The sequence below is a fragment of the Leguminivora glycinivorella genome, chromosome 19 (assembly GCF_023078275.1).
Source record: "Leguminivora glycinivorella isolate SPB_JAAS2020 chromosome 19, LegGlyc_1.1, whole genome shotgun sequence".
Classification (NCBI taxonomy): domain Eukaryota; kingdom Metazoa; phylum Arthropoda; class Insecta; order Lepidoptera; family Tortricidae; genus Leguminivora; species Leguminivora glycinivorella.
The window spans coordinates 4,589,620-4,612,491 of record NC_062989.1 but is presented as its reverse complement, the minus strand read 5'-3'; the positions used below and the strand labels follow the sequence as shown (position 1 = coordinate 4,612,491).

The following is a 22,872-nucleotide window of genomic DNA, read 5'->3' as shown; positions in this document are numbered from 1 at the left end:
TTTTGTACGTATATTTCTTTTATCTTATACATAGTGATGTCTCTCTCGCACTAAATGGGACAATCATACTAGGGCGAGAGAGACAACATCATTTTACTATAAAACATGCTTGAGGAAATTTACATTCTCGTCTAACTTGCGTTTCACTACGAGACGAAAAACTGTTCTGTTCATCACAAATAATACACACAACTTTAGACTAAACATTTATTAAAAACAGATTGCTGCAATAATTTCCAGGTTAAAAATGTATGTACCATTGACCCCCTGCCATCTTGTATTGAACTGATTCCAGTTGGCATTGTCTATCTCTTTTCTTCGCTCAATTTTTAGCAGATTTTGTTTGTTTTTGTTACTATAAATGAATATCTTTATATACAGACACTCTATAAAAAATCGATTTCATTAAGAGGGAGTTGAAATAATTCATAAAGTTACAGTACTTTTGATGTTTCATTACATATTACCAAATTGTTGTTTTCCCTTTCACTCGTCACCTCCCCCACCCACCCGTCTCTTCTTTGTTTTCGATTCGTCGACGTCGATTTCCCCTTCGCTGTTTCGCAAGCAGTGCAGTGTACTGCGATACATAGTGAGGTGTGTGTTCAGTTTATAGTGAAATAATTACGATAAACTTTATTTTGTGTAGTGTATAACTTTTAAATAAAATTAAGAGTTTATTGTGTTACTTAGTGTCTTGTTAATTTTTCAGTACAATATTATCGACAAGGACGAAACGAGCGCAATAGTCAGCCAAAATGGCTGCTGCTAACAAACCTTTGCAATTTGATAAAATATGTCGCGCGTGCTTGCAAATCAAGAAAGATATGAGGCCTTTATTCGAGCAACTTACTGCAACGATGCTGATGGGCATTTCTAAAGTGCAGGTGAGATAACGAGTTGTGATATTTTGGGAATGCGTTGCTCTCTTTCGCACTCGTAGGGAAGTGTATGACGCTGGTTGACCGACAGAAGTCCACGCATCGCGTCATCTTTGTTTAGAATTGAGTAACCAATTTGTACTACTGTGGCAGCATTGCTCATTCTCCAAATTCGATTGAGAAATATCTTTCTGTCACTGTCTGGCGCGAGCGTGGTCATTGGTGCGAGTGAGATGGTGTCCGTCGATGTATGATAACTTGGTATTTTCGTAGATGGGGGACGGAGACGGGTATTTAATTGAATAACTTATCTCGTGTTGTCATCCTTATCACAGCTGACTGATAAGTTGATAACGAGGATGGCGGGAATGCATTTGTTTGAAACTTTGAAACAACAATCATTTTGGTAAAGTAATAGTACATTACATCAGAGGCCGGGAAAATGAGGATTTCCGGCCAAGTGGGTATATATAGGATAGGGATACGAGGCCGGGAATTCGTTTTCACGCCGAGGCATGTATAGTGCTTTTCTCAAACATACAATGAAATAAATAAAAAATGCTCTAAAGGACAATATTTAAAAAAAAAAAAGTTACTTTGCAGGCCTAGGCCTAAAAAATAATATGAAATCCCTTTACAGTCCTCTCGAGTTGTTGCGCCCAAAAAGCGATACTTCCCAGCCCATTTTAAGGAACGTAAAGACAATATTTCATTGCATGTTTGAGAAAATATACATTATTAAAGAGTAAAGGTTAAAGTCATCGCGTTTTAAAATATATTTGCACTAAACCAGTTCAAATGTATTTCATTTATGAGAAAACTGTCTAATACCATAAAAAGTACTTCGATAAATTATGAAATTATTATCACGAATTTTGTGTATAATTAATTTGGCAAGATAATTGCAAAAAAAAAGTAGTTTTTTAATGCATGTTAATTATAAGATATAATGTTTTGAAAAGAACTTGCCCGCCGTACGGCGTGCGAACTCGTATGCGATTTTAGTTACATTGCGGGATGTTGAGGGTACATACAATTTTGTCATAAAATACCGCAATGTAATAAAACTCGTATGCGAGTTCTCGTACCCTCTAAATGGGCCCATAGGGTTAGAGCGGCGTAGCTTTATTTGACGTTCATATGCGCATTGTAATATGCCTACTTGGAAAATAAATATTTAATTTCATTTCATTAGGCGCTTTATAGAAATCCTGGCATTTAACTAGCAAGACCCTTGTGAACAAACTTTTTTAGAGAATCTCATTGTTTGGTAATTCTCACTAGTTACCTAATTTATTATTTCACTTGTAAAATATGGTAAAAAATCCAATAGGTCATTATTAAGAACTTGTTTCCAGTGGTCCCCTTTAATCGTGGGAACTGCTGTTTTTTCTTGAGCCTTGAGCTTAACTATAAGCACTATTAGCTTAAAATCCAAACTGTTTTAGAAATAACTAACCTCAATAAACAAAATGAACTCATTTTTCAGGTATCCGTTGGCGATGGCCTGCCCTCCCAGTTGTGCCTGCAATGCGTGCACCAGATCTCCCGCTGCCATGCGTTCAAGGAGCTGGTGGAACGGAACGATGTGACACTCCGTGAGCATGCCAAGAATGCTGCGGAGGAGGCGAGGAATAATGAGGTAAATATTGCGGGACACCTTACTCAAATCAACCTAGCCACAAACTAAACTTGTACTATGGGTGCTAGGCGACAATATACATATAATCCATGACTCAAGAACAAATATCTGTGTTCATCAGTTTCATCACACTAATAAATGCCCTTACCGGGATTTGTCACTACGCATCAGTGGTGAGCCATGAAGATTTTCATTGGTAAAGCCGGAGGGGTTTTTGGGACCTGTTTTGTATGGACTTCTGCAGATACTACAGAATTTTAGGAAACGACGCTACGCATACGCAGTAGGCCAGACTGGTCGCCAAAGGTGTGTCAATGCATGTCTTATTGTTATTGCCTGTATTCCAGCACACGGGACAATTTATTTACTGTTAACTTACAATGTGCAGGTGCACTGTTGCAGTAGTTCTTGACTCTACAAATCGCGTGATTAGTCGGGCCCACACTGACCGAGTAGCCTCGCGAGGCAATAGCCTTGCCCACATTGACCGCACGCCTCGCGAGGCAATGCCTGGCGCGTAAAACGTCTGTGCTCATGCGCGCACGTTTGCGTCGCCCGAAACAATTTGCTCGGCAAAATAGCCCCTCGCTGGACTTACGTACAACACTAGTGTTATTTAATATTTATTTACAACTAGCTTTTGCCCGCGGCTTCGCTCGCGTTAGAAAGAGACAAAAACGTAGCCTAGTCACTCTACATCCCTTCAGCTATCTCCACCTAAAAATCACGAGAGATTCGTCGCTCCGTTTTGCAGTGAAAGACGGACAAACAAACAGACACACACACACTTTCCCATTTATAATATTAGTATAGATATATTCCTCAGTAGATATTGAAGAGCTTGGGAGACAATATACAGCCTTGTCTCACTCCTGTATATCTTACTAGCTTTTGCCCGCGGCTACGCTCGCGTTAAATTCCAAAATTGCGGAATGCTCCATACAAACTTCCACCCCCCATTTTAGGGAAGTGGGGGGTTAGAAAGAGACAGAAAGTAGTCTATTTCACTCTCCATACCTTCAACTGTCTCAACTTAAAAAATCACGTTAATTCGTCGCTCCGTTTTGCCGTGAAAGACGGATAAATAAACAGACACACACACTTTCCCATTCATAATATTAGTATGGATATCGGATATTTTCGAACCCTGCGTAGCCCGTAGAAATGAAAGAGGTTGGGAGACAATATCCAGCCTTGTCTCACTCCTGTAGGTATGTCATGTTTGTTTCAGCTGGTGCCGGGAGACAATATCCAGCCTTGTCTCACTCCTGTATATCATATGTTTGTTTCAGCTGGTGCCGGGAGACAATATCCATCCTTGTCTCACTCCTGTATATCATGTTTGTTTCAGCTGGTGCCGGACGCCGGGCATTACATCCAGTACATCGAGCTGCCGATGAACAATACGCCGCCGCTTCTCGACGGGCTGTTCGAGCCACTACCTGAGAAGCAGGAGTTCGTTAATGCCGAGAAACAGGTATTTAACTCATTCTTTTTATATTGATTAGCCGGGTCCACATTTATTTAATCGTATGGCAAATTATATCTAAAAGCAATCAGAGTGTAGCCTTGAGGTTGCTAAGCCAGGCAACCAGGTCCGGTGTCACGATGTTCAGATCTTCAGCAGGCCCGGGGTATGAGTGGAGTGGGCAGCGTTGGAAGATATTATGTTCAGTAGTCTGTTCTTCGTAAGTGTGTACATGTAAACTGATGTGATTCAACTGTACACTCAACCAATTGGAACCCTAGAATTGGAGCCACTCTACAACCATGTCAAAATGACAAGCAGTAAGAGATTTCTTACAATCTGATTTCGATACTGTTGGTTGGTTGACTGTACAGTGGCAGTTGTTGGAACATGCACCGAGTGTGCTGAAATATACAAACCACAGCCACACTACGTCTTATAATATTGTCTCATCACCTCACTAGTTAAAATAATTGTTTTAAAGCATTACCTAACTGGAGTTTTACTAAAGAAGTATCTCTCTCTACAGATTGAACCGTCACAATCCAACAAAGAAGACTCCGGTCTCAACTCCGATGAAGAAAACTACCTCCAACTGGTCGTATTCCAAGCCACTTCCTCCGTCGCCCCGGGAAGACATGTCTGCAACCTCTGCCAGAAGGAGTTCAAGCATGCCCGCTGGCTAAAGCTGCATATGAGGTCGCATAGCAACTGGATCAAAGCTAATTGCAAGAAGCCTCCGATGTGCCCCATATGTGAGAGGACCTTCAAGGTTAGTAGAAGGAGAGTCATGTCACAGTATAATAAAGAGTACTATCGTACAGTATGGCCACTCCCGCTCCCCGCTGAAAGTGCCGCCCACCCTCTCTCGGTTACCTCACAGTTACCGCCTGTCAAAAACGTGAACAGTCGACCTGTAATATCTCACTCACACAAGCATGGTACGCATTCACCTACACGAGCTTAGAATGTGTGCTAGGAACGCGCCTCTTTCATATAATTTCATCGCCAGTGACCGAGATGTGCCGATGTGCCCCATACTGGATATGATATACCTAGTATAGCTTAGCTACAGACAACACCACCAGCACTTGAAACACTACAAACAGATTTTAAAATATATCTAATAATTTGTTCACAGGGCCCAGGCATGCTGAAAATGCACATGCGAACACACGAGGCGCGGCCGCCTAAGCAGCCAACCTGTTCCGTCTGCCAACGGAACTTCCCCACCAAAACACTTCTTTACCGGCACAGGCAAACACACTTTGAACAGAAGACACACCAGTGTTCGGTCTGCGAGAAAAGGTTGGTATCAAAACCTTATTTTAATTGGCTGGGTGCGAAGCAGGTGGTGGGAGAACCACGAATCGATCGCAGCGCGCACCGTGGCCAAAAAAGGAACGGAAAGCGACCAACTGTCACTTTTTAGAGAGAAAATGATCACAAATTTCATAAATATGCACAAGAAAATTGAAAACTAGATTAACAAATGAAATAGATAATCCCTGTAAGAGGAAAAAGTAAGTAAACTAACATACTCTTAAATTATTAAAGACACTACAGCCATACATAATCGTCTCCAATATATATGAAATGCGTTATTACCTAAAATCGGTTTACTTCTTCATTTACATTTCGCGAACTAAACCGTGAGAAACTCCGTGTGCACTTACCTGAAATTTATTGATTGTGTCACATTAAACTTAGTTTAAAAAGGTGAATGTTATTATCGACACTGTAAATGTATATCTTCTTCTTCTTCTTCTCAGCATATTTGCGTCCACTGCTGAACATATGCCTCTTTCATGGATTTCCATTCTGTTCTATAAGCGGCGGTTCTGTGCCAGGTCGGCCCTGCCGTCTTTCTGATGTCGTCCGACCATCTGGCTCGTGGTTTCCCTTCACCTCGGCTTCCCAGTCTAGGTCTCCACAGCAATACTATCCGGCCCCATCGGTCGTCAACTCTTCGACAAATATGACCGGCCCATTCCCACTTTAGTTGCGCAATCCTCTTCGCGATGTCGGTAACTTTCGTGCGTTGGCGAATCTCCTCATTTCGGATTCTGTCTCGCAATGAAATCCCGAGCATCGCGCGCTCCATAGCTCTTTGGGCCACTCTTAATTGGCGAATTCGTCCAGCGGTTAGCGTCCATGTCTCGCACGCATAGGTCATTACTGGGAGGACACATTGGTTGTATACTCTGGTTTTCAGTGACTGTGGAATTTTGGACTTGAAAACATCACCCAGCTTGCCAAATGCGCCCCATCCCAATTGAATGCGCCTACTAATTTCAGCATCCAGGGGGTCACCTTCAAGCGTTATTTTTTGGCCCAAATATATGTACTCGCTTACTCTCTCCATCGTTTTGCCTTCTAATGTTATGGTTGCGTTTTTAGCAGTGCTCATCCACTTCGTTTTCTCCATATTCATTTTTAGACCAACTTGCATCGATGCCTGGCTTAAATAGCTGCCTGTACGGTGCCTGGCGTAAATGTATATGATCGAATTAAACATTACGATATTTCATTAAAATTATTTGTTTAGTTACTTACTCTTCGTATTGACAGAAAGCCATTTGGCGTTTCAAAGTCCGCCGTAGGTGTAAGAAAAGCACACGTCATTCTAGTCTACAGTGTTTTTTATCATCATATCAGCCCTTTATCCCACACTGCTGAGCATAGGCACGACACTTCTCCCGGTCATCCAGTTGTGTTTTTTATAGTTTGCCTAAGACCTCTAGCTTACAGCACAGCTCTACTTAGTTTTTTAGGAACTCTTAAATAACAAAAAAAAAACATAAATCCTGAATTCGAATTGTGCTAGAATGAGACGGTTTTCAATTTATTTCAAATTATGTAGGAAGGATGTTAATAATGGAGCCATTAATATTTAGGATTTAGGGTCCTACATCTGATATCGGATCACATAGCGTGAATACGCACTAAGGAACACCAATAGCCCAAACTCTTAGTCAAAGTTATGTATATCTTTGTTGTTCACGACCTCACCACTCAAAACGTACATATATTCACACACACGACGAGTTTGACGACCGGTCTGACTCAGTCGGTAGTGACCCTGCCTGCTGAGCCGCGGTCCCGGGTTCGAATCCCGGTAAGGGCATTTATTTGTGTGATGAGCACAGATATTTGTTCCTGAGTCATGGATGTTTCCTATGTATATAAGTATGTATTTATCTATTTAAGTATGTATATCGTCGCTTAGCACCCATAGTACAAGCTTTGCTTAGTTTGGGGCTAAGTTGATCTGTGTAAGGTGTCCCCCCAGATTTATTTTATTTATTTTTATTTTATATTTGTATAAATAGTTTGAAATACCTTTTCTGTTTGTTACAGGTTCTACAGCGGGTACGCACTACGATCGCACATGGCGCGGCACCGAGGCGAGCGGCCATATGTCTGCTCCATGTGCTCAAAGAGCTTCTACAACCCGACTGACTTAAAGGTAAGGTTATCTGCCACCACCCCTCAACGGCTGAGACAAGAGTCGCACCGTGATTACTACACTGCTGTATTCTATCATCTAAAGGTAACCCATTGGCCCCTTGGTTGACTGGTAGAGAATGCCTTGAGGTATTAAGTCCGCCATTTGTAAGGTAAATTTTGTTGTGCAATAAAGATTAAAGAAATAAATAACCATGAGTGTTAACAAGACTAATACCCTCGAGTTCCTGTACCTCATTGATTTCCTGTATAGTGTCATATGTTCTATGTCATAGCTGATGGAATTCCAAATTCATAAATATTCTTCTTTCTTTTTCTTTCGGGAATCCTCCCAACGAGTTCACTCGTTGCCCGTGGGCGTCAATGAAAGCTATGAACAGAATACGTTGTCACTGTTGTGACATAGAAAAAATGGGGCTTCAGAAATCCAAACTGTGAAGAGACACCGACGTATACACCAGCGACTGTACAATCAGCTGCAAAAGTGAATGGAGAAATTATGAATGAATTCATTGATAAATTTGCCATGCACTTTTGCAGCTGATAGTACATGACAGTATGCAGAGATAGTTAAAAGTTAGAAATATACTTCTTTATTAAAAGAGTTAATATTACAATGAATAAAAATAGATACTTATTTCAAATCGAAATCTCCGAAGAAGCCAACGCGCCGCACGGGATATCATCGAACTTCTTATTTTCGTCCTCATTCTCCCTGAACGCTTCTGCGAACTTCTTCTTCGCTTTCGGCGCCAAATACACCGGGAAATCTATCTTAAACCGTATCACCAAGTTACCTTTAGCTTTCTTAGGACACGCCGGTATGGGGAGGCCTTCATCGTCTATAACTTTCTCGTATGTCGGTGTGATGACGTCAGAGATTTTAGTTCTGATCACTCGATTGTCTAAAGTTTTTAAAGTTATGTCAAGACCGCATAGCGCTTCTTCTAAACTCACTTGTTTGACTATAAGCAAGTCGCTCAAACCGCATCGTGTGTACGTATCATGCGGACGATCTTCTGTTACAAATATTACGTCTGCTGGAATGCGCGTCGGACCTTGATCCCCTTCAGCTTTAAAAAGAATCTCTGTGTTAGGATAAATTCCAGGCGAGAAAGGGATAGACAGAACTTTCTCTCGCAGTTTCAGCTCTGAGCACGTCTCATCCGTGAACACTAAGCGCTGGATTTTCATTTTTTTCAACCCTCCTTTGTAAACCTCTTCTAAAGTCAAAGCCAGAGGTCTGAAGATAGTGACGTCTTTTTCCTTGTAACCTCTGCCTAGGGGGGACTCGAACATCGCAGGCGGGTTTTCGTAGTAGTCCAATAAGTTGGCGTATGGGTTAGAAGTTCCGAAGAAATCGTGGAACGTTTTGAGTGGATCCCCGTGATATGCGTATGGTTGGATGTATTCTGTAAATAAAATTAAATAATCAGAAACGAAACCACGTTTTAACACTTTTAACACAGGCTAGACTTGTAGCAAGAATAATCTTTTGAAACATTTCAGCTTACGGTCATCGCTCCATTATATTTGTAGCGTTTTCTTGTCTTTCTGACGCAACTCTCCCTAAGCTAAGATTTATATTAAGAGTCTAAGCATAGTTGGGCACAGGCACTAGTATTTATGAAAGCAATCACCATCAAACCGTCCACTTCAAATTTTGTTTCCTTACGATATTTTACCGAAAAAGAACTTGTAACAAAATTGACAAGCAATAAAAAGTTGTAATATGTACTATCTATTATAAAATACAGTAGCCAAATACCTGTAGGCCCCGGCACTCCTCGTTTAAGGCCCTCCTCCCCATACTGATCAAAGACCGCCCTATGCTTATGATCGACCAGCACCTCATACGCCTCTCCAATAAGCGCGAAGATTCTCTTCATCCCTTCGTCTCCGTCATGCCTCTCGGGGTTATACTTTAGCGCTAAGCGTCGGTACGCCTTCTTTATCTCATATTGAGTACATGATCGTTTTACACCTAGAATACCGTAGTAATCGAAACCCATGGTAAAATTACGTAATATAAAATTGTTAGGCTATGTCAATCGTGTTGTGATGTGAATTTGAGTGACGGGAAAATGTCAAATGTCAAGCAAATTGTATTGATGGCCTGTTATTTACAATGTTATTATAAAGGAGGTTTTTAGTTTTAAATAGGATTGTCACGTAAAACATTTTGTATTTAATTTTGTCACGTCGCATGAATTCCAACTATTCCATAACTGATAAAGAGTTTCACGTGGTTTTACCTATTTATATGAAATAATACATTTTGTTTATTACTAAAATACTGAATTAATGTTAACAATTATTTAGTCTATTAAAGTTTTTAAAGAATATGCTTGTGCACTATGCAGGGCCGGATTAAGGGTAGAGCAAGTGGAGCGGCCGCTCTAGGCGCCACACGGTAAGTGGGCGCCAAAATCGAGAATGTGGAAAAATCCATACAAAAAAATTATACGTTGCGTGGGCGCAAATCTTAAAATGGCGAGAGGAGTCGGGAATGAATCCAGCTATTGAAAATCTAGATTTATAATTCAGATTACGTGGAAAGTTGCACCACATTGCCAACATATACCAAGATTCATAAGGGCGCTGTTGCTAGGGCGCCATAAAAGGAGGATTCTAGCCCTTGACGAACCACATTGTTGTGCGGCGAACGACAAAGTTACGTCGCTATCCAAATGCAAAAATATGAGTCTACCCGATAGTCCAAAGCGGAGTTCCTCATAAAGCCAAAGGCGCAAAACGTCTCAGGGAGGCGCAATTTCGTGAGTTACAGCAGATGGTGAGCGAACTTCAAAGCATCACTTAGTGGCAATGGCAAAATACCGAAATGGGCATCCCGACGGTGACAATCGAGTCCGCAGTTAATCTCTTCATTATCTCATAGTATTATAAAAATAATAGTGATGGCGAAATATAAGGCCTAAGAGTCGGGAACATAGGCGCCCTGTGAAGTCAAAATACCCCAAAATATGTCAAAGCCCGCAGCTCTGCAGAAGATAAAAGCTTGAGTTCGCGGATTCCCCGCTAGCGGGTTGAGTCTTAATAAATCGAGTTACCCACGCCACTCGTCTTTTTTGACCTCCTTTAAACGCCTGTTGCATAAAATACTATAATATGTGTAACAGTTTAAAAGTACAGCCGACGGCAAAAACATGTGTAGTTTTTTAACAAAACCATTTTTCCCAGGTACATTTCCGCCTCCACACCGGCGAGAAGCCCCTGAAGTGCACCGAATGCAACAAGACCTTCCGCCGCCACTCCACGCTCTGCCAGCACATGAAGAAGCACCGCGGGATCCGCAACCACATCTGCAATGTGTGCAACAAGGCCTTCTATGAAGTCTCCAAGCTGAACGCGCACATGAGAGTACACACTGGTGAGACATCTATAGTGTCCTGTAGTGTAGGTATACATGCTGAGCTAACACATGGGGAAACACCGCGGCATCCGCAACGAAGTGTCCAAGGTAGTGGTTGCTTACTTACGTGGTAAGCAACAGATGCTGTTTTTAGAAAAGATACATCATTATTTCCGGAAGGAGAATCTATAAATCGTCAAAAGAACGCAATAATTTGTTGAGTTTCAACTTTATCTTAATTAAATGGAAGCCCCACGAAACGACAATGTTGCGGAATAAAACTATTTTCTTCATACTGTAACTATACTCTGTCAAACAAGTCTGTCAGTAAATAAGAACAAAGAAAACTATAGGTATCCTTTTCTATAGCACCCTAAAGAAAAGGATGCATATAGTTTTCTTTGTTCTTATTTACTGACAGACTTGTTTGACAAAGTATATACTGAACTATCACCGCATAATTTACGTCACGACATCACGTACGATACGTTGTGTTTTTTTTAAATATCACCGCATACATCAGAATAACGCAGACAGCTACAATAGTCATATATTTCTCCGGGCGTAGCGCACTAGTTGGATAAACTTTATCGCATCGGTGCGTCCCCATCGCACTTACGAATAGTGCGAAAAGGACGGCCTGACGTTATATCGTTTATCACGCGACCATACTTGCCTGCCTGGTCAGGCTTTATAATAAATAGTTGTCATATCCTTGTCATTATTCAGTTCAGAATTACTATTTATCGTCAACTCTAATACATTTTATATCTCGCCAGGTGAACGCCCCTTCGAATGTCAATACTGCGAGCGCCGCTTCGCCCAGCAATCAGCGCTGATCTACCACCGGCGCACGCACACCGGCGAAAAGCCATACAACTGCAAAATGTGCACCGCTCGCTTCACCACCTCGTCGGCCAGGAACAATCACATGGTGACGCACACGGGCAACAAGAGGTCAGTACTCACACTCAGTCAGTCAGTAGACAAATTCTTAGTATATTAGAAAATCTGACGGCAATGATAGAAGTTGTTTTATTATTATTATTATTTATTTATTTGATACACTAGCAGCTCTTAGAGCTGATGCGTATATATCACTGCACTTGTGTTTATTTTGCACTTTTCAAAGTTCGAACATATTTGACCAGTCTATTTTTTAAACAGTCTGTGTCTGTCTATTTTATTGTCGATTTTTAAAGTTTATTGAAATCAATACCATCAATTTTTAATTGAATTTTCAAGTGAGATCTAATTTTATGAACACATGTTTCTCTATACATACCTAATCATTTATTTCTTTATTTCCAGGTTTGTTTGTCCAGTATGCTTCAAGGGCTGCACATCTCGCGCGGAGCTTCGCGTGCACTCCAGCAAGCACACAGGAGAGAAACTCTTCGGCTGCAACCTCTGCTCGGCGCGCTTTAGTTCAGCCTCGTACCTCGCGGTTCACAGGCGGCATCACACAGGAGAAACAAAATATAACTGTAACGTGTGTGGAAGAGGTTAGTACTGTAGAGGCTTCGAGATTTTATTTAAAAAAAAAAATGTCTACACAAAACCATCAAAGCTTCCTAACTTTTAAACAATTCTACCATTTTCATCAACTTGCCTGAAAGGCCATATCCACAAAACTCAAAACTAAAAAAATCTCGAACCCACGTAACCAATAACGGCAGGTAAAAAAAACTATGAGGCCAACCGCGCAACACATAGAAAAAAACCTCCGTAATACCTAACAACCAGTGAACGAACCGTTGGCGTTCTCAGCACAACGCGATGTAAAGCACCTTGTGCTAAGAAAGCCAATATCCAACGCCAGGACCGCTGATCAGCATTCCTTAAAATATACTCTGCTTGTCCGGGCAAAATGAAAATGTCTAGTCCATAAACTATGGGCCGACTCCGAAATCCAAAGAACCTGAAGTTCAAAAACAAAACAAAATCGTCAAAATCTAAGTTTTAGTCCCTCTTAGTTAAAACTCCTAAATATTCCAAAAGCGTGTCCCCGACTAACTTGTCGGAGGAAACGAAACATCCAAAATCATGTTGCACAACACCCACAAAACATGGTATACCGTAAACAAAAACAAGGCGTGGCAACATGCGAAATAGTACCTAAACTAAAACGTTAGGTATTTAGCCTAACGACGCGTTACCTAAAGGATACGCTAACAAAATACAAAAAAAAAAAACGTACTATTTCTGTGTTTGTCCGGTATGGTAGTACCTGACAAAATTTTTGCAACAAATGTTGCTATTTGGTCATATTAAAGACGAGCTCACTTATGAGGTAAAAATTCGTTCAGAGACTCCCGCCAGTACAGTAGATGCTCTGAGGAAACAGCTTCGGGTTCTTGTTGTCGAGGCTCCAAGCGAAGACATTTTAGAAACTTCGCTAGCGGCAGACACGGAATTAGATATTGTGGCTAGGAAGATTGATGATTTGTCGTCCCTTGTCGCGAAGTATAGTGAGTCCAAGGAGAGGTATGCCTTGAGCCGAGCGAAGGCATTAGGGTACCATATTTATCATCGTCTTGCTAGGATCCAGCCCGAAGAGGATGACCAGGCATTGTTGGTTACGAAGTGCAGTTTGCAGTCCAGGTTGGAGAGTCTGCTGGCGGAGGTTGAAGGTCCACTTGCGGGAACTACAGCACCAGTTTGTGCCGCTGAGGGTTCAAACCCAAGTGCTTCAGCTTCGGCCGGTAGTTCTGAAATGCCAATGGATAGTTTTAGAGAAATGCGTGTACAATGCTCGAGTGACTTGAACATTTCTAAATGGCAAGTCAAGTTTAACGGATTGACAGACCCGCGCTCATTTTTGGAGCGTGTGGAAGAATTAAAGGAGGCAAATGGTGTGTCAGATTCCAAATTATTTAAGGCCGCGCCTCACTTGTTTATTGATGGTGCTTTATTATGGTTCCGTGGTATTAAGAGTTCGGTTTCAAGCTGGCAAGAGTTAAAGTCACTCTTGTTAGATGAGTTTGTCCCTGGTGATTATGATTTTAGGTTGAAACAGGAAATTCAGGCTAGGACACAGGGCGAGAACGAGCCCATTCATTTGTATTTTGCAGTAATGTCAGGAATGTTTGCTAGATTAAAGTCAGACTTACCGGAGGAAGCGAAGCTTGACATCTTGTTGCACAACATTCGACCACATTTTACACAGCAGTTAGCATTGGTAGACATCCATTCTGTCGCCGAACTGAAGACTTATTGTCGAAAGGTTGAGTTTTCACAGCAAAGGGCGAAGTTATTTGTAGAACCGCCGAAGGTTAGTGAACATACACTTTGCCGCGATCATGTATATAAGGCCTCCAGTTCCAAACATCAACAAGTTAATGCTATTGCTGAAAAACAAAGCTCAAACTTCGCGAGAAAGTCTGACGGTTCGGTGCCACAGTGTAACACTTTGCAACAGAGAAAGCAACATTTTAAAACTAATGACTTTAATATTTCAAAGCCACAGCGGCCGGTGTGTTACAAATGCAACAAAACTAATCACAATTTCAGGCTTTGTAAACAAAGGCCTAAAAATGGTTCTTTTAAATGTTACGGTTGTGGCAAGCCTGACACTGTGCGGTCAAAGTGTGACATTTGTTGTCAAAAGGGTAACGTTCAGAAACCGATACCACAACAATCAAAAAACGCCTAAGGCAGAATCGCAGCAAGTTAAATGGCCAAGTGAATCGATTAAATTTAGAATCGATTACACAAAATAATAATTTAAGTTCGATTGCTACGATTCTGTTTACACCAAATAAAAATGATATCAGGCCATATTTAAAAATAGGTGTAAATAATTTTGAGGTTTACGGTTTAGCCGATAGCGGCTCAGCATTGTCGGTTTTAGGTAACAATGCACATTTGGACTTTTTGAAATTCGGTTTTGTACTTCAAGAGGCACACTCCAAGTCGTGTAGTGTTGCGAATGGAGTCGATTGTGAGACAATCGGGCATATTTTTGTCCCGGTTACTTTTTTGAATGCTACCAAGGTTATTAAATTTGTAGTTGTACCCTCTATTGTTAATCATGTTGTTTTGGGGGTAGATTTTTGGAAAGCATTCGATTTATTGCCTGACGTTTTAAAAAATGCGAAACGTATGACTCCACCTGAAAATTATTTTATGTGTAACGGTTTAAGTGCGGAACAAGTAAACACGATCCGGTCTTACGAACACTTAACTGCGGCCGAGAGGGAACTCGCGGATACCGTTGTGGGCAAATTTAAAAACATTTCGTTCGAGGAGAAGGGGCTTGGCAGAACCAGCTTAATGGAGCACACCATTGACACTGGCGACGCCATGCCCATCAAAACGAAACAATATCCTTTGTCTCCGGAAAAACGCGCTGCTTTATCCTCCGAGTTAGACCGTATGTTGAAGTTGGACGTAGTTACGCCCTGTGAGAGTCCGTGGAATAATCCGGCTCTTTTAGTTAAAAAATCTAACGGTGATTGGCGATTCTGTTTAGATTGCAGGAAGTTAAATTCGATCACGAAAGGAGATTCGTATTCCATTCCGTATATTCCCCAGATTTTGGACAGTTTGAAGGAAGCGAAATACCTGACCACGATCGATTTAAGTTCCTCATTCTGGCAAATCCCGTTAGCTAAGGCCTCACAGGAGAAAACCAGTTTTTGCGTTCCCGGTCGTGGTATGTTTATGTTCAAGGTCATGCCCTTTGGCCTCTGCGGAGCGCCTGCGCGTCAGCAGAGGCTCATGGACAGCCTTATTGACCATAATATAACGAGCGACATCGAAAACGGTTTAGTTTTTTGTTACATCGATGACATCGTTATTTGTTCATCAGATTTTCAGACGCACATACGGTTGCTAAATCGTGTGTTGGCGAAGTTGGAAAAGGCGAACTTAACCATTAATTATGAGAAGTCTAAGTTCTTCAGGCAGTCTATAAAATACCTCGGTTACGTCGTAGACGAGTTCGGGTTGCGTACTGATCCTGACAAGATCTCTGCCGTTCTCAACTTCCCCACACCAACGAGCGCGCGTGACGTAAGGGCATTCTTAGGAACGTGCTCATGGTATCGACGGTTTATCCGAAATTTTGCATCGATAGCCGCTCCTCTGAATAAACTTACGTCACAGGGCAAGAAAGCGCCACCTTTCGAATGGTCTGTAGAAGCAGAGGAAGCATTCAAAACTTTAAAAAACGCTTTAGTTACGGCACCCATTTTGGCGGTACCGGATTTTAATAAACAATTTACAGTACATTGTGATGCGTCGTCCTACGGGGTTGGCGGAATGCTTTCTCAGACCATCGACGGTGTTGAGCATCCTGTTGCATACGTTAGCCGCGCCTTAAATAAATGTGAGCGAAATTACAGCGCCACAGAAAGGGAGGCTCTCGCGGTTTTATTTTCAGTGGAGAAATTTCAGGCATATTTAGGCTCGCGTAAATTTAAAGTGATCACTGATCATGCGTCACTCAAATGGTTCATGAACCTTGAAAACCCGTCAGGGAGGTTAGCTCGTTGGGGTTGCAGACTGTCTCAATTCGATTTTGAGATTGAGCACAGAAAGGGATCGCTTAACGTTGTGCCTGACGCACTTTCGAGACTTATGAAAGTTGACGCTATAAATGTTACGAATGATGACGCTGAGCCAGACGAATGGTATGACAAGATTGTAAATGGCTGTAGGTCATTTCCCGCGAATTTTCCGAATTTTTGTTTAAAGGACGGGAAACTTTTTAGACTTTCGAAGGCCAAGTATAATTTGTTGCGAGAGTTTGATTGGAAAGAAGTGGTAAAGAAGAGTGATCGAAAGAGAGTTTTGCAGCAAAACCATTGCGAAGCAACTGCAGCTCATTTAGGTGTTTTTAAAACTCATCGCCGGTTGGCGTTGACATACTTTTGGCCCGGTATGTACAAGGATGTAGTCGAGTTCGTAAAGGCTTGCGATGTCTGTGCAGCGTACAAGCACTCGCAGAAACCGACTGCAGGCCTCATGGGACAACCAAAGGTATGTCATCGACCATGGTTGGTAGTTAGTATCGACCTCGTCGGTCCGCTTCCGCGCTCTCGGGCAGGTTATACATTTTTGTTGGTTGTTACATGTTGCTTTTCGAAACATACACTGCTGTTTCCACTTCGCCGCGCTACTAGCGCTTTGGTGGCGAAGCATTTTGAAAACCATGTCATTTTGGAACATGGCGTACCTGAAACCGTGATTTCGGACAACGGAGCGCAATTCACGGGATCAGAGTTTAAGCAGTTATTGAAACGCTACAACGTACCTAACATTTTTTACAGTCCGCGCTATTCTCCGCACGTGAATTTGGTGGAACGTTATAACAAAATTGTAATGACCGCCGTAGCGTCTTACGTAAAGGAAAATCACCGTACATGGGACGAAAAACTGCACCAGATTAGGTTTGCCATAAACAGTGCAGTCAGCGAAACCACCGGGTATTCTCCTTTCTTTTTAGTGCACGCTAGGGAACCGGTCATTAACGGCTCCTTTTATAAAGATACCGATAAACAATATGGTGTAGGTATCCCTAGAGAAGAGTATGCGGGCGAATTTGGTTGTTTGAAAGATATTTTTGAACAGGTTAGGGTACGTATGTTGCAAGCACATGAAACAAATGCCAAGTATTATAATATGAGACGCCGAGAGGCGAGATTTTCGGTTGGGGATATTGTTCAGAAGCGTACGTACACGCAAAGTGACGCTTCTAAGTTTTTTATGTCGAAGCTCGACACCAATGCAATGTACAGAGCTCAGCGGGAAGCTAGGTCGCTTAAAAGGGTTCTAAGTAAATTTTCACACAAGTTATCTTAATTTTTAACTAGAAATTATACTATTAAAATACCCTAGGTACCAGTTCTCAAAAATATTTGCTTGCTCTAAATTACTGACTCTATGAATTTAATCTAACTAAATTTCAGCTGACGCAGTTGCCCTGACCATTAGAAGGATAAATTGGACCGACCTCTAAGATGGTGAACCTTCGGGAAAGCTGTGGAAGGTGGCACGGGACCTCCCGGGGAATGTTGGCTGCACTGCGGAGACTTTTCAACCCGGAACGCGTGCCACGTGGACACCGAGACAAATGCGGCAGAGGCAGGCCGTCTTCCAGCAAACAGGACTCAGAACTTGCGCCGGTCACAAGGATTTCCAGAGTTGCATAAGATTTGAATCAATTTGATGTTCAAGATATATATTATGAAAATAATCTTTTTAATATTTATATATATCTATTTAATATAATCCCGGCTCCTGAAAGCGACATAAAAATACATTAGTCTAATGCTCTCAAGACCAGCATGACAAAATAGAAGACAATCTAATAAATTAGCTCACCGCTAAAGGTCAAAGAAATTTCCTAGCGGAGCGCTCCCAATCCCACAGCAGAAGACAGATCATCCCTGTGAATAACCAAGCACATGGTTAGGAACAAACCCACAACGTTTCACGCCATTATGGAGTTGATCAGAACAATTCAGATACTTACTCAATCCGAGGTTTATTGCAGGCCTTCTGCTTCCACCGTTTTGACCACCATGCGGTATGGTCTTGTGGAGAAAGTGCGTGTGCACCCAAAAGGGTCAAAAAAGGAAATGGACCACCCAAGATCATTAACCTATTTGCATATGGAGCAATCAAGGACATAGGGTGACAAACCCAGGAAGACATAATATATCGAATTAATATATTATATTTATTTGAGACTCCATCAGAGTCATGAAAGATTTACTATGATGTACATAGCAAGATGGTCACTCCAGACAGGCCTCTTATTTAGAGTATTAATTTTACTGTATTTTGTTATGTATTAAGATAATTTTCTGCATTATTTCTATATAATTATATTAATTTAATTTATCAAGATGTACTGGAGTAACAATTTAAAATCTCATAAAATGGGTTATTTTTAGCTATCTGGCAACCCATGCACAGATTATGCAGAAAGGTGCATACATGTGTGGATGCAAGTATTTTTGCACCAATTGAGGATTCGAAACAAAATAAAATTAAAGAAATTTCGTATTTTAGATTTTAAAAAAATATTAATTACGACCAAGAAAATATACTACGTTACAAAATCGTCACTACTTAAAAAATGCATATAGACTTACTGCGTTTTAACTTTGAGGAGCAGCGTGAGATACGAGATTTTTTCAAAGTAGTGACGATATATCCTTTTGGCTGCACACTCTGCTCGCCTCTGTCGGTCTCTGGAATATATCTAGGTGTAATGATTATGGGAGAGTTTATTACAGACACACAGGGGAGAAACTTTTCACTTGCACTCTGTGAGATAACATTTCTGCCTTTTTTCGTTCTCGTGTGGTTATAACTCAAGGGAAATAAAATACAGTGGTACCATGGGTGGACAAGGTCAGTGCGTAACTCAAAGAAAAAACTAAGGCATTCTTGAACTCGCTTAATGTTTGTCTCCTTAAAATAAATTTACAAAAAAATCCGACAGTATTTCATTCTAACTTTTTATCATGATTTGTTACCTAAAGCCACACCTGTGACACTGGCGATCAAATATATGAAAGAGGCGCGTTCCTAGCACACAGTCTAAGCTCGTGTAGGTGAACGCGTACTATGCATGTATGAGTGAAATATGACAAGTCGACGACTGTTCGCGTTTTTGACAGGCGGTAACTGTGAGGTAACCTAGAGGGGGTGGGCGGCACTTTCAGCGAGGAGCGGGAGTGGCCCTACTGTACGATAGTACTCTTTATTATACTGTGCTAAAGCTGAAAAGAATCTAAAACTTTTGTTGATAGGAATAATACAGCTAATTAAGTAATTATAAACACTTTCCAGGTTTCATGGAATCCGGTTCATACAAGAAGCATCTAAAGACACACGAAGTCAAGCCGGAGGACTCCTCAGAGTCCACGGAAATGGAGAAGGGAGAAGAAGAAGACAGCCAGACGGGGGAGGAGCAGGAAAGCCCTCAGCCGGAGGTTAGAGAGATTTTAATAAAGGTTTTTAAAATAACTATGGTAAGCGCTGGTAGCCTAGCGGTAAGTACGTGCGACTTTCGTTCCGGAGGTCGCGGGTTTGAACCCCGGCTCGCGCCAATGAGTTTTTCGGAACTTATGTGCGAAATGTCATTTGATGTTTGCTAGTCGCTTTTAGGTGACAGAAAACATCGTGAGGAAACCGGACTAATTCCAATAAGCCCTAGTTACCCTTCGGGTTGGAGGGTCAGATGGCAGTCGCTTTCGTAAAACTAGTGCCTACGCCAAATCTTGGGATTAGTAGTCAAAGCGGACCCCAGGCTCCCATGAGCCGTGGCAAATGCCGGGAAAATGCAAGGAGGATGGTGAAAATAACTATGGTAAACAAAAATTCTACCCGAGTTATGAATTCCTTCTTCGCAAGTGTATCGCACGACGTTTTTGAGTACCCGACTTTGAGTGCCCTTTAAAGTTTCACCTGTCAAGAAATGTTCTACTTTGCGAACTAGTGCGTAAAAAAAAACACTATTATATGTACTAAAAATAGTATTTTATGCAACAGGCGTTTAAAGGAGGTCAAAAAAGACGAGTGGCGTGGGTAACAATTTGAGGCGAAGCCGAAAATTGTTATTAAGACGCCATGAGTATTTTTTGACTCAGTTAAGAGCCCGTCACGATGGGTAAAAATTCAGTATCTGTCAAATTACCCCATTTACACACACTAACGCACGTCACACTCACCAACATACTTTTCGTACACTACCGCAATTTACTGGAAGAGGTCAGTGACCTAAGTGAGAGGAACTTAAGACAGGTCTATAGTTTCACTGAAGATCAGTTGTAATGTTAAAATCCCATCAAAACCAAAAAAGGGAAATATGAGCCAAGTTCAATATTATATATGCCTTGGTTGTTGGCGTCAACGACAAAAGCAGTGAGATCTAAACGGGTGCCAAGTTCAATGGCAGTCCTCAAAATGTTTTATGACAATTGATGACATAAAATATCATTTCTTATAACTTTTATAATAGAATAGAATAGAATATAATTAATTTATTCGTTAACACACACACAAAATAAACGTTACAAATAATAAGACATAAACAAGAAGGAGATCCAACGAAATGGTCTAATCTTCCGATCAGACCATCCGGTGAAACAATCACGACAGGCCATAATATGTATGTCACAAATATCAATATAAGAGCCAAATTTAAGACGTTTATGTGAAATAGTTTTTGTTGTGAGGACGCCCATAGAGGCTCCAAATAGTTCGTGTAATATTACACACGATGTTGTCTGCCAGTTCGGTTATTTGAACTTGGCTTGACACGCTGCCGCGTGTTTAGATTGCGGACAGTGTCAATTTAGTGTTACCATCTCACACGAATTGACTCCGATTATTTTTCAAAATAAATTTGTGCAAACACCATATAAAATCAAAACAACTGGTGTAAAAAACAGTGCTTCGTTTATTCTAATTATAAATGGTTAAACCCTTTTCCGAATGAATTAAAATAATTCACTGTTCCTGATCGGTTTAGCCATTATAACATCCGTTATAAATGCACTGAGACAAAGGTTGAGGTTATGTATGAACAGAGGTTGACAGTCAGTTTACATGTAAAATTGTTGCCATATATAGAATTCTTCATTAAAATAATAATTTTCAAAATTTAGTTAAAGTTGTCTGAATCTAAGGTTACGTGCCCCGTGTGCAAACACCATTTAAAAATTATATTGAACGTAAGAAGGTAAGTCATACAGAACAATTTTGTGATAAGATAATATATTATTACAATTAATAATTTCGCCATTTACGTAAATAATCGTTTATAGAATATAATTATAATGATTAGTTCTGTTAGTTTTTTCATACGCCACACTGAATGTCTCTTCGCGATAGAGAATGTTACACACACTGACTCACTAAATAATGTGACCAGTATAATGAAAATAAAGTCCAACGAGTTAAAAATAAATTTTAAAACTCTTTCATTTTAATAAAGTTTAGAAGACAAAAAATACCTATATTTCTTATCATTGTATTAAAGTTACATATATTTTTTATTTCTCAACAATAATAAGTAGTAAACAACACAAAAAAAACGATTTTAAACTGAGACTCTTTTAGACGTGACGATATTTATTTACCTTATTACTTTTGAATACATTCATAGCACTGGCAATCTTTTTGTATCCGTATATGATTTCCAGTGTCAAAAACAAATGTCATTGGAGCAAATTTGGCGACACGTCCGCTCCGAACGAGCCCGATCGGGCGTCTGACTCAATAGAATCTGTTCGCAATTTTGACGTTTGTATGGAAAATTTACGAAAGTTTATATTCAACATTGATTTTATTCGTTCTCTTTGTAAGGAAAAATATGAAAAGGTAATAATTCTGTAGTCCAGTTATCTAGCTTATAAAATAACATTATTTTAAAACTAAAACACGGTCGTACATATTCAAATTTATGAAGATGCCGACAGGGGCCGACCGCATTTTAGTTACAACTTTAAGTAAGTATGTATCTAAAATTGGAAGTGTTTCCTGATTTGTATTACACACTATTTTGCATACACATACTTAAAGTTTTTAATTATCAAGAAAGCCTTTTGTTTGCCTAAAAGGTTTTCGAAGTAATTGCCATGTGATGTTCTGCCTGCGCAGGACTCACATATCCTCCGTGCCTGATGGGCCTGGGAGGTTTTACCGAGCTAGTCTCAGATGTGGGAGAAAGGGGGTGCAAGGCGAATAGAGAGAAACACCGGTTTCACTTAACTAATCGGGCTTTTATGCCGTTTATTCACACACACAAAATAACCTTAATACTATCGCGGTAACGCGGCTTATCCTATGTGATATCTAACCTTCCCCGGCCGGCCGGGGTTAAACGGAATCAATCTAGGGTGCGCCGGAAGGGCCTACAACTACAGGGACCTATCGAGGGTCAGGAGGTAGGAAACCGTAACCCGGCCTAGGCGCGAAATGGTCACCCCGGCCCTGATCACGGGGGGAGATAAAATAAGGTAGGAGGGTTTCAGAGGGTAGGAATCGTAACCCGGCCTAGGCGCGAAATGGTCACCCC

At 41.0% G+C, this 22,872-nt stretch overlaps 2 protein-coding genes across 5 annotated transcripts in view; one reads left to right on the top strand and one right to left on the bottom strand.

Annotated features, from left to right (window-relative positions):
* Positions 1–535: 535 nt before the first annotated feature.
* The window catches only part of LOC125236287 (oocyte zinc finger protein XlCOF6-like), a 41,476-nt gene continuing 19,139 nt past the window's right edge, over positions 536–22,872 (top strand). For all 4 annotated transcript variants that reach the window (XM_048143020.1, XM_048143017.1, XM_048143019.1 and 1 more), the window contains exons 1-11: positions 536–597; positions 713–887; positions 2,371–2,523; positions 3,875–4,000; positions 4,521–4,763; positions 5,133–5,299; positions 7,352–7,460; positions 10,661–10,850; positions 11,612–11,789; positions 12,144–12,337; positions 19,641–19,783. In XM_048143020.1, coding sequence (XP_047998977.1) covers positions 759–887; positions 2,371–2,523; positions 3,875–4,000; positions 4,521–4,763; positions 5,133–5,299; positions 7,352–7,460; positions 10,661–10,850; positions 11,612–11,789; positions 12,144–12,337; positions 19,641–19,783 — 1,632 coding nt within the window. In that variant the 5' untranslated portion in view covers positions 536–597; positions 713–758. The remainder of the gene's footprint in view (positions 598–712; positions 888–2,370; positions 2,524–3,874; positions 4,001–4,520; positions 4,764–5,132; positions 5,300–7,351; positions 7,461–10,660; positions 10,851–11,611; positions 11,790–12,143; positions 12,338–19,640; positions 19,784–22,872) is intronic.
* LOC125236290 (dnaJ homolog subfamily B member 13-like) lies at positions 8,042–9,481 on the bottom strand. The gene is made up of 2 exons (XM_048143023.1): positions 9,228–9,481; positions 8,042–8,871 (listed from the first exon to the last, which is right to left on the bottom strand). Exons 1-2 carry the CDS (start codon positions 9,469–9,471, stop codon positions 8,099–8,101), a joined length of 1,017 nt encoding a protein of 338 aa, XP_047998980.1. The 5' UTR covers positions 9,472–9,481; the 3' UTR covers positions 8,042–8,098.

Bases quoted from the DNA above. Each gene is read 5' to 3' on its own strand.
- LOC125236290 (XM_048143023.1), bottom strand. From the start codon at position 9,471: ATGGGTTTCGATTACTACGGTATTCTAGGTGTAAAACGATCATGTACT. The intron at 8,872-9,227 runs GTATTTGGCTAC...TTTTATTTACAG, and splicing joins AGGAGTGCCGGGGCCTACAG to AATACATCCAACCATACGCA.